This window comes from Prunus mume, linkage group LG4 (assembly GCF_029339155.1).
Source record: "Prunus mume cultivar Tortuosa linkage group LG4, ASM2933915v1, whole genome shotgun sequence".
Lineage (NCBI taxonomy): Eukaryota > Viridiplantae > Streptophyta > Magnoliopsida > Rosales > Rosaceae > Prunus > Prunus mume.
Window position 1 is genome coordinate 23,776,917 of NC_142701.1, and position 13,693 is coordinate 23,790,609.

The window sequence follows — 13,693 nt, forward strand, 5'->3', positions numbered from 1 at the left end:
TTTTGAATGTTTTACCATTCTCTACTTTTTACTTTATATATAAATATCAAGGCCCATGAGAACAAAATTAAAGAATATGAAATATTTCACTTAATTAGCTTTATAATATGGTCAATTTTGGCATGTACTGACCCTGTGAGCCATTATCAATTTTCTTAGAAATCATCAATTTTGCAACCCAAATTTTGATCACATGCACATACTACTCTTATCATTAACCTGAAATATTCTACAAGTTGTACCAATTTTCCTTAAAATTGATAAGGATGCTGTGATTTGTACCCATTACAAATATTCTTTTTCTTTCTTTCCTCAGACAATTATATATAAATTTTGCATTGTTTTTACCTTCTAGGCTGCAACTAAAACCAACCCAAGGAATAATATTCTAGCTAGGCCAGCTTCAACATGGGGATCTCAGAGTAATTGAGCCATCTTCTTCTTACCAATAAAATAATATGAAACCCTCTGGTTTGAAGTTGTTGGACATTTGCTGCTACAAAATTTGCAATTTGGAGCTGTCCTTAGTTGACCATTTGCATTTCCCACCACCACCAACAAACAAAATGGGTCTATTTTTTGCATCATATCTTACCAAGCCAAGCCCCTAGCTGCCCCCTCCTTTTTTTTTCTTTTCAATTATTTAATGCACAGTCTCATCTATGTTCTTTGTCAAACTTGACGCCTGGGCTCACTTGAAGTTGAAATGGACCAAATCCCATTAATACAGTCACAATTTTGGTTGGTGCCTGCCTCCAATGCTCCACAATATTTATTGATTCCCACCAAAATGCAACAAATTCCATGAGAATTTAATTTTAAAGTGAACTTTCTGCTGTACTATTTTTTTCATCTTTCTAAATAATAAAAAATTCTCAAATTCACATGTAGCTTTTTTTACAGAAGTTTACATATGTAATTAAGCAAGCGAAATGTTGTTTCCTCCGATTGAGTTTTATTTGCTACTGCTGTTGGGCTTCGTTTGGTTCATGAAAAATGAGATTTGTGGATGAGAAATCAATTACTTTCCTATGTTTGGTAAGTCCATGCATAAGAAATCGTTGCTTGACCCATGAGAAAGTTGGGGAAAGTAAAGCCATCCTCCCAACTTGGATTTTGTTTTTCCCCTTATAGGAAAGTTTGAGGAAATGAACCAACATTAAATGCACATTTTTCTTGATCCAACACTATTTTAAACACGTAAACACACCAAAAAAATATACAATTGTTGACTTTGGGGTTGATTTTGGGTGTGCTTTTATGTTTAAATAGTGTTTGGATTTTTTTATTTTAATACAATAGGATTGAGTTTATTTATAAATTTGTATTACAATATATCATTAAATACCTTTCTCTTTTATTTAATTTAATATGGTTATAATTAAAAATTTATACAAACTTTGTTTTCTATTTCTACTCAAATCAAATATGAAAAAGGAAATAAAGTGATATCTCCGGTTACTTTCCTAGCATTACCAAACGTAAGAAATGAATCTTCCATTTCTCATCCCGTGGAAAAAGACATGAGAAATGATTTCCCCTCAAATTTATTTAGTGAACCAAACGGGACCTTGGAGATGCTCTAGTTTTTGCTCGATATCTAAAAAGAGAACATTACTTATTAATAAAATATAAAAGAAAGAAGAAGGAAAATTGTTTCAATCAAATAAAATTAATAAATAAAAATGAAAATCAAAGAAAGTGATAAAGTGGATCTTCAGGGGCATTTAAGTAAACTTGCCGCCTACTGTTTGTACTCATCGTGCTTAAGCTCTCCCTATATATATGGCAGTCGTGCTTGCATTTCTAGCTGACCAGAACCGAATTGAGACTTCAAGTTAGTGTTCTGCTCTTCCACCAACCCCTAAACCAGAAGGTAAATTTGCTCTGTGACTTTGGGTTTCTCTTGAACTTGAAGCTTGAAGCTTGAAGTCTACTTGATTTATTCATGTGATCATTGTTCAGAATGTTGGTTCTTTTAGCATTTGCTCATATTTGGCTTCTGTCGTTGGATTGATTAAGATCTGTCAGTTGTCGATAATTTCAAAAACCCACAGATTTATTATGATATTTGATGCATGCCTTTCTTGTTTTCTCATGATAGATCTACCTCTAATTTTTTTTCTCCTTCTGTTTGGTTTCTTGAGTGAAATGAACTTGACATTGTTTATGAAATTGAAGAGAAAAGAGTTGTTCATTTTCTCTGATTTTCCCTTGGCCGCCATAGGAGCGACCCCATGGAGAAATATAGTTATGCTGTAAGGGGTTATCCTATATGAAATGATTAGATTTATAGTTTTGAAATTATTCTTTGATAGTTAGATGAGGCATGATCTGTTACTTGTTGGATATTATTTTCTTGTCCGTATTAGAGAATTCTATTTGGGTTAGTTCTCGGGAAAAAAAATTGAAAAAGTGAGAACTTTTTCTCTCGTTTCATTTTCCCCTCTAAATTTTGAATTGTTAATGGTTTATTTCAAGCCATCATTTTGCTTTATTTTAAGTCAACATGGTATTCTGTCATGCACTCTATTGTGATGCTCTTTTTTGTTTCACTAACTAAATAGTATACCATGTAATTGTTGCAGCTTTCCATTTACTTGTATCAATGGCTCCTGTAACAGCAGAAGCATGTTCCGATTCGATAAAGCCTAGAGGTGCTTCATTTTCTCTGTTTTATATTTATTTCTAAATTCAGAACTTTTTTTTGTCAGCTTTTGTGGCCCAGGTGCTGCATTAGAAACTTTAGCAAACATGTTAAATATACTCTTGAAACCCACTGGTGCTTTTGCTTATTTCTCTGTGATCAATTTACGTTTTCTGCTTTTATGTACTAACTACTTGCGTCTAGTTTTGCTCACATTGATAATTACTAACATTTGAGATTTTTATTTATTTGGAACGCTGGTTTTTTAAGTTTCAAAATGTTTTCTATATTTAATCTTATTGGTTATAATGCAGATGTTTACATTGTTGGTGTTGCACGAACACCGATGGGTGCCTTTCTTGGTGCACTTTCATCTTTACCTGCCACCAAGCTTGGGTCTATAGCTATTGAGGGTAAGTAAGAGATCTCCTACTTCCTTAATGGGGTAATGTTTCAGATTTTTAGTTTCTATTGTTTAATAGGTTTCCTCTTCTGATTTTACATATTCTTTTATGTCAACCTGCAGCTGCTCTTAAAAGGGCCAATGTTGATCCATCACTTGTGGAAGAAGTTTTCTTCGGAAATGTTCTCAGTGCAAATCTGGGGCAGGCTCCTGCTAGACAAGCTGCATTAGGTGCAGGAATACCTAATTCAGTGATCTGTACCACTGTTAACAAAGTCTGTGCATCAGGATTGAAAGGTGCAACACCATAATTTTTTCTACTCTTTTTTTTTCTTTCAACAACAAATTTTATTTTTGGTAGGAAAAATGATTTTAGAATAACACAAATTTAATTTCGATGATTGCAGCTACTATGCTTGCAGCACAAAGCATCCAGTTGGGCATCAATGATGTTGTTGTGGCTGGTGGCATGGAAAGCATGTCTAATGTGCCGAAGTATCTTGCAGAAGCGAGGTTAATACTTTGTCTGATTCATGGCTCTCTTGGACTTTAAAATGAAAATTCAACAGACACTGATTTGATACAAAATGCAGGAAGGGATCTCGACTTGGACATGATACTCTTGTTGATGGAATGCTGAAAGATGGTTTGTGGGATGTCTATAATGATTATGGCATGGGAGTGTGCGCTGAATTATGTGCTGATCAGCATGCAGTAACAAGGGAGGACCAGGTAATACTTATATTTAAGCCCTTTTATACAATAAAATGTTGTAGCACATTACCATCATATAGAAGTTTATTTATATGTGTTTGTGGCTGCTGCAGGATAACTTTGCTGTTCAGAGCTTCGAGCGTGGTATTGCTGCCCAAGGCAATGATGCCTTTTCATGGGAAATTGTTCCAGTTGAAGTTTCTGGAGGAAGGGGAAGACCATCAACAATTGTTGATAAAGATGAAGGTCTAGGAAAGGTAAAATAATAAATCATGCTTATGTCAGTCAGACACCCAGGCAGATCTATCTTTTTCTTGCACAAAATAAAATCTCCTATAGTTGTCCCCTCCTAACAGGAATGCAGTTTTTGAAGTAGATAGTTTCAATCAATGCTTGAAAGTAGAGATATCTCATTTTCATCCCTTGCAGTTTGTTCAGCCAGCATTCTTCTTAGTTGTCCTCTCCTAACAGGAAGACAGCTTTAGAAGTAGATAGTTTCAATGTTTGAAAGTAGAGATATCTCATTTTCATCCCTTGCAGTTTGTTCAGCCAGCGTTCTTCATGGTATATAGGGAGGAAGAGGGGGTGGGGAAGAGCAGTCTACAAAGTTTTAACTATAATGAACTGTTATAATCCTATTTTCTTTCATTTTTATTTTGAGTTCGAGTCTGTTACTTGTCATTGCTAAGTGATAATAAAAAGTAGAAGTCTATGTGAATCACATTCCTTGAGCTCACCCCAGCTTTTTTGTGATGCCAGTTTGATGCTGCCAAATTACGGAAGCTCCGACCAAGTTTTAAGGAGAGTGGAGGTTCTGTTACTGCTGGCAATGCTTCCAGTATAAGGTTATTAATTTATACATATTTATGTTCAATGATTTTTATTTAATTGCCTTCATCCAATTATTTATTGTTTACATAGTCATGCTTCGAGCCACAAGGTCACTGCAATAAATTTTCTTGTCTGATGTGTTTTTAGCTCTCTTGTTATCCCTTTTACAGTTTTTGAAATGGGCAAAAAATTCACTTGTTAGGATGTCATTGGGTTGATTTTTAATAGATGGAACCAAATGCAGTGGCCTTCCATTTTTGGTTTCATAAGTCTTACAAACACATGAACCCAAGTTTTAATGAAATCTTGAATTCCTTTCATCAACAGTGATGGTGCTGCAGCATTAGTTTTGGTGAGTGGAGAAAAGGTATTGAAGCTTGGGCTACAAGTGATAGCAAAGATCAGTGGATACGCTGATGCTGCTCAGGTACTATAGTAGTTTTTGTATATCTGAACAAGATGAGCCACTGAAGATCTTGAAAGTTGAAAATCCATTTTTTAATATCATTTGTACTGCTATGCTTACATGAAATCGATTGTGCAGGCACCAGAATTATTTACAACTGCTCCTGCTCTTGCAATTCCCAAAGCTATTTCAAATGCTGGCTTGGAAGCTTCTAAAATTGACTTTTACGAAATCAATGAAGCCTTTGCTGTAAGCTATTATAACTAATGCCAAGCTTTTAAAATATTAGCTTCTCAAGGCTGTCAATCATTAATTGGTACGTTTCTTTTTGTGTACAGGTTGTGGCTCTTGCAAATCAGAAACTGCTTGGACTTAACCCAGTAAGTTCTCTCTCTCTCTCTCTCTCTCTCTCTGTACACGCACAACACATAGACATTTACAGTATCCACATGTGGGCAAACTAGCACACACATACTAGCATAGCAGTTCAGATTTGCTCTTATCGCTCATCTTTGCTGTCCTGGTTTCAGGAAAAAGTTAATGTGCATGGTGGAGCTGTAGCATTGGGACATCCCCTAGGTTGCAGTGGAGCTCGTATCCTGGTCACCCTTTTAGGGGTACATATTATTCACTTTCTATTTTTTCTAGGGAAAACATATTACATTAAGAATGAATAAGCTATGATATACCTTTTTGGTATCCTTGCTCTCTCTCTTCTATCTCTATCTCTCTTTCTCCCCCACATCTCCCTTTTTTATTCTAGCCTTTACCCTAATTTCCAAGCCCCTTATCAAAGTGCAATCATGTTGTAGGTACTGAAGCAGAAGAGTGGGAAATATGGTGCTGCCGGTATTTGCAATGGTGGAGGTGGTGCATCTGCCCTTGTTTTAGAGCTGTTGTAAGCGAGTTTCATTTCGATTACTGGTAAGTTTCGTGCATTCCACTGTCAGAAATGGCGAATTATTATTTACTCATTAGCATTTACTGGGATCTGTTTCACCTATTTTTGGCTTTGTGGACTTTTCCAAAACCAGAGCTTTTCACCCAAAAAAAAAAAGTCCATTTGCTTATGAGTTACATGACTTGTGTTTCAGGTCAGACGCCGAGGTTGGACCTTCTCGTGTGAGATGAAACTGCCATTACCAAAAAGTGCCTGTTGTGCAAGTTTTTTCTCCATTTCTTTGTATTTGATTTGCTTCCCAATAAATTACAAGTGTATTTATAGATTTTAGAAGAAATATATTTCCAACACTGTTCACAGTCTCTCTCTCTCTCTCTCTCTCTCTCTCTCTCTCTCTCTCAGAGCAGTTTCAGGATTTTATAAGTGGTTTGGGTGATTCTGATAATCCACCTATGGGTTTGCCAACAACAAAACCAGTTAGCACAAAACTAAAGGGCGATCTCAGTTAATTCCACAATATCTAGTGTCTTCCAAAAAGAAGATTACACGATATCTAGTACGAGGCACAGTTAATTAGCAGTTTGATCAAACAACACTCTCTGCCTCCTATTTTGTTTTGCACAAAAAGAACCAAAATGTGAGCTCAAAACAAGAAGCACAATTTTTGAGGGTGCTGCTTCAAGCTGCTATTAAGAATAGCATCCATAATCATCCTCGCTATTTTTCAGTTAAATTTTAGTTCGCTCTTTATAAAATTAAAACTTCAATCTATTTTTCAGTTAAATTTTAGTTAAAAAACATATAAAAGTTATTTTAGGAGCTCTTTATAAAATTAAAACTTCAATCGTACTCTCTAGTTTACAAAGTCATAAATGCTATAACTCTTTTTTAATTGGTCTATCTCTATAAAATTATCATTAATTAAAGGTTTGAAATACTCATTAAATAAAGCTACATTAAATTATAGGACATTTCAATAAATAAATAAAAACATAATCCAAGGGGAAACACCTGTCAAGAAGTTTGCTTACAAAAAAAGTAGGAGATTCTACCTACAAATTTTTTTGTACTTATCAAAATTATCATATTTTAGATGTTAATATGATGTGGTCATATATTAATAAAAACACGTGAAAGATCGTCGCTAGCAAAACTTAAACGTACACACCAAAAACTCAAAAGTAGTGAGATTTTCTCGTTCATTAAAAAAAGAAAGAAAAAGACCACACTGTTTTCGTTCGGTCCCAAAAAGATAGCAACAATCTTCGTTGTTTTTTGTTTTTTGGCCAGAACAACATTTTCAGTATATTCAAGGAATTTATAGTGTTCACCATGGAAGGAAATAGACAGAAGTGTATGGTGCATAGCTGGAAGCACCAATCAGCGTTTAAATTGTTCAAATAGTGGGCCCCGCATAAAGCCCATTCCATTCCCCATATATCAATTGCATGGCCCATTGACCCACACAAACACCCTCCATCTCTCTCCTCTCCTCCCCCTTCTTATTCTTTAGCTGACCTCACCTAAGAAAAGTAGGACTCATCATCTTCTTCTTCTTCATCATTATCATTCATCAACTCCTTCAATACCGAACAGCTGAAAATCCCTAAACGTAGCAAAAGCAGTCACCTTTTTCGTCTTTGTTCTCGAGAAATCTCAAAGCGAAAGCCATGGGGGTAAGCTGCCAAGTCCTTTGATTTCTTTACTGCGTCTGTTTGCTGTGTTTGATCTGAGACTTGAGTTTCTGTGGAGCGATTCATTCCACTTTCAGTTTTCTGGTGTTGCTGAAATCAATATATAGTCCCCCCCCTGATGCTTTAAATTCCCTTCATATCCTTTTGGTTTCTAATTTTGAACAGAAGCTTCTCATGTATGAATATGATGTATCTAACTGGTGTTTGTTGTTTTCTGTAAGTTTTTCTTTCTGGGTTTCAGTTTATTTTTAATTCTTAGTTTTCCTTTCAGTAAAAGTTACTATTTTTAGCTTCTTGTTTGCTTCATACTAAACTGAGTATTTGATAATCAAATTATTTGGGCTTCGACAGATAAGCATATCTGATTGCTACTTGTGTGTGTGTATCTCTATGTGTGCAAAAGTTGCTCTGTGTTTGTTATGTTGAATGGCCAAATGTAGTTTGCAAAACAGACTGCGTGTTCCAACTTTAGTGGCTTCAAGCTAGCTCAATGGTTTAGTATCTAATATTTTAGATGTTCAAGACTTGCAATGGGTTCTTTTTGGAGGGTAAGCCACTCGATAAGCAGGAGTAAGGCTGTGTACGGACGTCTAACCCTCCTCAGACCTCGAAATGGTAGGAGCTTGGTGCACTGGACTGCCCTTTACAATGGATTATTACTTGGCGTCCTGTCTGGCTATTTGTACTTGCCTTCTTGGGTTCTAAAGTCACCCAATCTGATAGGCGTTTAGAAAATAAATTGATATTTTGTTCCTTTCAAGCATGTAGTAGTTGACAGCAGATCTCTTACAATTTTGTTGAATTTCAAACCTCTTCTTTTGGGAATACCTTCATATTGAGGAGTAAATACTTGCATGAATATTTATAAACCAAAGCATGAATACATATGAGTCTATGAGTTCCTATAACTTGATCATTTATTCTTATGCATTAGAATTAAGAATACCTAATATTGATAAGTGGTTTTTTTTCGATGAATGGGAGTCAACCATCACCTTAATTTTAGTCATCTTATTGTTATTTAGATTTCGTTTGCCTTTATTTCTCCATGCAAGCATCTGAGCATTGAACATGGCACTAAATAAGATTATGTTATTACATATCAATTTGGAACGCTTTGACTTCAGATGATTGATTCCCTCCAGTGAAATTTTGTCAATCCACAGGAAAAGGGTGTGCCGTTGCCAAAATTTGGTGAATGGGACGTCAATGATCCAGCATCAGCTGAGGGATTCACTGTAATCTTCAACAAGGCTAGGACTGAGAAAAAGGCAGGTGGAAGACCTGACTCACCATCAAAGGATGACCACGCATTTAAGCACGGAGCAGTTCTTGGAAAGCCTCCAGCTGTAAGTTGTACTTACTTATCTTACCTTACACTGTTCCCCACTTTGGAAAGCCTTCATCTCTTTTATGCTTGACTCATTTTGTATTTGCATAGCCATATCTTGTCCTAATGGCTGAAAAGCTGGAGGGCTGGTTTAGGTTGAAAACATAGAAGATTCATTTGAGCCATAATGAGTTTTGAATGTACAGTACTAAAAGCTGGAGGGCTGGAATCTTTACATATTAAGTATCACAGTTACTAAATTTGCATATAATTCTTTACTTCCCAAATTATGTTAGACTAACTGCGGGCACTACCAGGAGGTGGTATTTTTATCACTTCGAAGTTCATGTTAGATTTTATTTGAACTTTGCATTATCCCTATTAAAATTACATTATTTTAGTGCCTAGTAATTCTGATTTTGAAACTAGTCTATGTACAACTGTAAAGTGACCGTTGTGGTTTCACAATATACAGAATTTTCTTCTGCAAGTGACCTCAATATTGGCTTGACAATGCCATAATCTTTTTTATACCCTGAGCCTGAATATACTGCATAATCATGGATTCCTTGGCTACGCTTTTACTAAAATGCCTCAGAACCTTCTCTTTTTCATGTATATTTGGTTTTTGTTGCTTGCAAATTTTATTGTCAGTTTTCAAAATTTCTGCGTTCACTTTAGTCCACATTCCACACCGTTGAAGCATATTAAACCAATTTCTTTTTTTCCCATGCTCACTTGCGTGCCACCTGTTGATTTCGCAAATGTATTTGTTTCCCTTTCCATCTTTTCACTTGCCAAATTTTACCATCCTCATTTTGGTAAGCCGCTCATCTTTCGTTGTCAAATGATGTCCAACTAATGTCGCACCAAAAAGAAAAAGAAAGATATCTTGGTCTTAAGCTACATGATAGCTTCAAAAGGGATATAATGATTGGATTTTGATGGTTTTTTTGGTTTGATTTGTAGAAGAAATGGTTTTGCTGCTTGCGTGCGGAATCGTGAAGAGGCACCTACCATGTCATAAACTTTACAGGAGATATTATTATGTAGTAATGCCCCCATGCCGATATGTATTCCAGAAGACTGGAGCTGTGTTCAGAAGCCGTGATTGGTCCTGCTGGAATCTGTTTGCTGTCTTTATGAACATTGGTAGAAATGTGGGCTTATTTGGGGACAGACATGATTGGAAAATGATACTGTTTTACATTTATGTATACTGGTAAACTATATTTGCATGTAGCTTTATCTTCTTGAATCAATGCTTGATTCTGAGTTTATCGTGACTCTTCGTTTCCTTTGTTCGATTCAGTTTGAGTTTCGTTGTGACTGTATTTGCATATTGGTGCAATGTGTAGCTTTCTGTTTTCTTTTATATGAAGTAATTTTTCCCCCTTCAACTATCTCTGAGTTGGGAAGTTCCAAGCTTTAATGACTCCGTTGATTTGTTTGAAAGTTGCTTCTTCTAGTTATCGTCTAATAGGAGCATACTTTTGGTCTCTTATGAATTCGAAGTCTGCTTAACATTCACTCATACTCTTTGTTTTACTCAAACAACCCTTCACATTTTTTACAATTTGTTTTACTCAAACAACCCTTAATGTTTTATTCGAGTAACAATGAGCATGACTGAGGGTTTAAAAACAACTTGTTACATGTATCATTCATTGGATCAATCAAGGATTTTTGTTAAGGAGGTCTTACTAGGTGAGCGGGACCATTCAAACGGATGCGCCACAAAATTGAATTGGATGGTATTCTGTTTTTGCCATACAAACCAATGTCCACCCTGAGGCAGCCTCAACTGACAGATACCACAACATGATCTTACAAATCCATCAGAAGGCATCAAATTAGCTTCCAAAAATCGATTCAAGTATGAATGACAATAATCAACTCAAATAGGCTGACAGTAATAAAAAAACCATCTTTAAAACATTAACTCCTGTGAATGGTACAGATTCCGTTTTGTGATATTTCAATGTCAATATTTTCCATTTTCTAATATTACAATCAGTAAATAGGCAAAGGTAAGTAGACAACTGATCTAAACCCTAGATGATCCAAGCTTGCGTTCAAACAAACGTTTCAAGAGAACAACTTGGAGGATGCTAACTCCAATGAGTGCTCCTGATTCAATTAACGCCTTGTGGGTTGCTCTGCGGCCCATTCCTTCATTCACTGCAGGCCAGTTATATAATATGTCAACATATATTCCAAGATTAGGGGACAATGCCCAGATAAAGCTTGACTAATCACCCTATTAGTTTCATGTGCACATGCGTGGCATGCCAATGCAAGTGCAAAATGATGTACTTCTTGAAGTACCATAGTTGGAATCATACTCACTAGAAACTAAAATAGTTTACACTCCCACTTATGTTTAAGGAAAAGAAATCGAAATTTGACATAGAAAAGACGGTTCTTCAAATAATACCTATTGCCTGGCGGTCAGTCTCGGCCTCTAACCAATGTTGTTCAAATTGGATGTTGAAAAGGGCTTCCTCCAATTTCGCTATCTGCTCCAGCAAGGGTGTAAAATGCTCTGCATAGATTCACAGAACAGTTAGTGATCACTCTTCAGCTAAAAAGAAGATTAATTTCGAAACAAACTGCGGGGGTGAAATGGAATAACATGTAATGGACACTCACCATCTTTAGCATGCTGGTCATAGTAAGTAAAGTGAGCAGCATGTACATCAAAGTCAATGGTTTCATGGTAAGGAGACTTATTAGTGAAGCAGAACTGGTGAACACCTTGCTTCTGAACCACAAACTCAAACTTCTCGCTCGTCTTGTCACGTATGTCATTAATTTGTTCACCAGAAGGCCCCTTTATCTGGAGATATTGGAAACAAAGCTCCAAGTAAATGATAGACTATGGAATTGCCACCATTACCATTGTTATGTTATTCAATAAACAGCAATGTCCTAATTGAAAAACCAACTTGGATTGTCTTATAACTTTTGCTTAAACCAGTAACCAAAAAAACCCCGACATTCTAATTTACATTCCATCTCCCATTTTCATAAACAGAAATCCACAATCTTTATACACTCTTTCAAAATTCCAAGTTTCCAAGGCAACAAAAACAATACAAATCAGGACAATCCATTGGAACTTGCTCAACAATAAGATCAAACTGAAAAAGTTTTGAAAAAAGCAAACAATTTGGCAACAACAAATTACAAAAAAAAAAAGAAAGAAACGAAACAGCTTACCACAAGATCAACACCATCTTCAGCGTTATGCCAAGACGAATCAACTTTGATGACAACAAAAGAGACGTGAATGGTGTCGCCCTGGTACTTTGCATCATGAGAGAAGCACTCCTCTCTATCTATCACGAACCTCAACCCATCTGACCCTTCCATTTGGCACAAAACCAGCAAACCCATCAGCGCCAAACCCAGTGCCACGTGTCCCTTGACCCACAACTCCATCTCTACTGTTTAAGCATCAAATTCAACCCATCAAAAGAACTAAAAAAATAAAACATCAACGATCAATGAGTAAAAGTTTCAAAAAATCATTGCCCAAATAGTTATTTGTACATGTAAATGCGTAGATCAAGAAGACGAAGAAGCAGAATTATTACCTCTGAAATTGTTGATACGCAGGAGCAGAAGATGGGCTGTGGTTTTTGTGTTTGACTGAGGTTTGAAAGAACTCGGGATTTAGTATGAACCGGGATTTGGGAAGTGCCAAACTCAAACTAAGCTGTCGGGCCACGGCAGTTCTTGTTGGACCAGCATAAGGTACTCGAGACGGCGTCGTTTCCTGGATGGCTTTCAACTGAGCCAGCATGGCGGGGTGTGATTCACTAACTTGATTCACTGGCCAATGGGAAACCCCCACGTCGGATTATGCCTGCCAGGTGGAAAAAGTCAATGTATTTCGCTTACGTCGGCTGTGAGCCTGCGATATCAAATGCCACCAAGAATTCATTTTTGTTGGAATTAAAAATTAACGTTTTGTTTTGGGCAAGGGTAGATTTGCAGCGTCATTAATTTGTCCTCCCTTTTTCTGTCATGCGACTGGTTTTAACCATATTATATATGTACATATATATGGGGCGGATTTGTGGCACCACAAATTTGACACAAGTTTTGACACAATTTTATAGCCTTTAGATGCAAGCACTTTCAAGGGCTAAGATTAAATGTGATTTTATTATTTATTTATTTTATTTTGATAACATAACAAATAAAATAAAATATTAAACTCACCACTTTTCAAGGTAGCATAAATGTAGGCTAAAATCTCTCCATCTCCTCCAATCTCATTTATTCTCACGTTCTGAGTTTGAACTTTTTTTTATTTAATTGTTTTTCCTTTATCTGGAAACAAAGTTATCATCTCAGTTGATTTCCAAACACACAAGGATCTATTTCAGATTTTTCCACTCCAACACTTCATGCAATTTTCGCTAAATATTATGGAGATTGTTTGAAAGTCTTAATTGTTAATTGTGCTAAGAAGCTATGGATATTTTTTGCTGCAGTTAGATGCTAAACTGTTTGAGAATGAACTTGAACTTCTCATGGTAAAAGACATTAAGAAATCCACAAATGTAAGAGGAAAAAGAAATTCGAATTGAAAGTAATCCAAGGATTTAGAGACTCAAAGCTCAAGAAAATAACAAAAGAACCAACATACAAGACTGCAAGATAAACCTCTCCAAATTTTGCTACAAGATAGAAAGAGACAGTAGTTGAACCAAACCCCAAACGAATAAAAAAAAAGATCAGAAAAAAAAATTTCAT

The 13,693-nt window shown here is 36.0% G+C and overlaps 3 protein-coding genes across 5 annotated transcripts; 2 read left to right on the forward strand and 1 right to left on the reverse strand.

The window, feature by feature from the left end:
- Positions 1 to 1,748: 1,748 nt before the first annotated feature.
- LOC103329265 (acetyl-CoA acetyltransferase 2) lies at positions 1,749 to 6,264 on the forward strand. The gene is made up of 14 exons (XM_008231711.2): positions 1,749 to 1,876; positions 2,589 to 2,657; positions 2,962 to 3,060; positions 3,174 to 3,347; positions 3,458 to 3,563; positions 3,644 to 3,782; positions 3,878 to 4,021; positions 4,524 to 4,609; positions 4,923 to 5,022; positions 5,140 to 5,250; positions 5,340 to 5,381; positions 5,532 to 5,618; positions 5,814 to 5,925; positions 6,096 to 6,264. Exons 2-13 carry the CDS (start codon positions 2,609 to 2,611, stop codon positions 5,901 to 5,903), a joined length of 1,227 nt encoding a protein of 408 aa, XP_008229933.2. The 5' UTR covers positions 1,749 to 1,876; positions 2,589 to 2,608; the 3' UTR covers positions 5,904 to 5,925; positions 6,096 to 6,264.
- Positions 6,265 to 7,369: 1,105 nt separating this feature from the next.
- On the forward strand, positions 7,370 to 10,326 carry LOC103329267 (RPM1-interacting protein 4 (RIN4) family protein). Its single transcript, XM_008231712.3, has 3 exons — positions 7,370 to 7,578; positions 8,763 to 8,945; positions 9,896 to 10,326. Exons 1-3 carry the CDS (start codon positions 7,573 to 7,575, stop codon positions 9,929 to 9,931), a joined length of 225 nt encoding a protein of 74 aa, XP_008229934.1. The 5' UTR covers positions 7,370 to 7,572; the 3' UTR covers positions 9,932 to 10,326.
- A 516-nt stretch (positions 10,327 to 10,842) lies between these two features.
- Positions 10,843 to 12,667, reverse strand: P24BETA2 (emp24/gp25L/p24 family/GOLD family protein). 3 transcript variants are annotated; one of them, XM_008231713.2, is made up of 5 exons: positions 12,526 to 12,667; positions 12,149 to 12,375; positions 11,579 to 11,765; positions 11,364 to 11,471; positions 10,843 to 11,107 (listed from the first exon to the last, which is right to left on the reverse strand). In XM_008231713.2, the coding sequence occupies exons 2-5, from the start codon at positions 12,368 to 12,370 to the stop codon at positions 10,974 to 10,976; spliced, it is 651 nt and encodes a 216-aa protein (XP_008229935.1). In that variant the 5' UTR covers positions 12,371 to 12,375; positions 12,526 to 12,667; the 3' UTR covers positions 10,843 to 10,973. The 3 variants fall into 3 exon arrangements, with proteins under 3 accessions (XP_008229935.1, XP_008229936.1, XP_008229938.1); XM_008231714.3 differs by having other exon boundaries at positions 12,149 to 12,372; positions 12,526 to 12,664; XM_008231716.3 differs by having other exon boundaries at positions 12,149 to 12,409; positions 12,526 to 12,655.
- Positions 12,668 to 13,693: the final 1,026 nt, after the last annotated feature.

Excerpts from the sequence above, each read along its gene's own strand:
- LOC103329265 (XM_008231711.2), top strand. The coding sequence starts at position 2,609 with ATGGCTCCTGTAACAGCAGAAGCATGTTCCGATTCGATAAAGCCTAGA. Across the intron at positions 3,783-3,877 it reads CAGTAACAAGGGAGGACCAG|GATAACTTTGCTGTTCAGAG; the intron begins GTAATACTTATA and ends TGGCTGCTGCAG. Across the intron at positions 4,022-4,523 it reads AAGATGAAGGTCTAGGAAAG|TTTGATGCTGCCAAATTACG; the intron begins GTAAAATAATAA and ends TTGTGATGCCAG.
- LOC103329267 (XM_008231712.3), top strand. Across the intron at positions 8,946-9,895 it reads TTCTTGGAAAGCCTCCAGCT|AAGAAATGGTTTTGCTGCTT; the intron begins GTAAGTTGTACT and ends TTTGATTTGTAG.
- P24BETA2 (XM_008231713.2), bottom strand. The coding sequence starts at position 12,370 with ATGGAGTTGTGGGTCAAGGGACACGTGGCACTGGGTTTGGCGCTGATG. Across the intron at positions 11,766-12,148 it reads AAGATGGTGTTGATCTTGTG|ATAAAGGGGCCTTCTGGTGA; the intron begins GTAAGCTGTTTC and ends CAATATCTCCAG. Across the intron at positions 11,108-11,363 it reads GACTGACCGCCAGGCAATAG|TGAATGAAGGAATGGGCCGC; the intron begins GTATTATTTGAA and ends ACTGGCCTGCAG.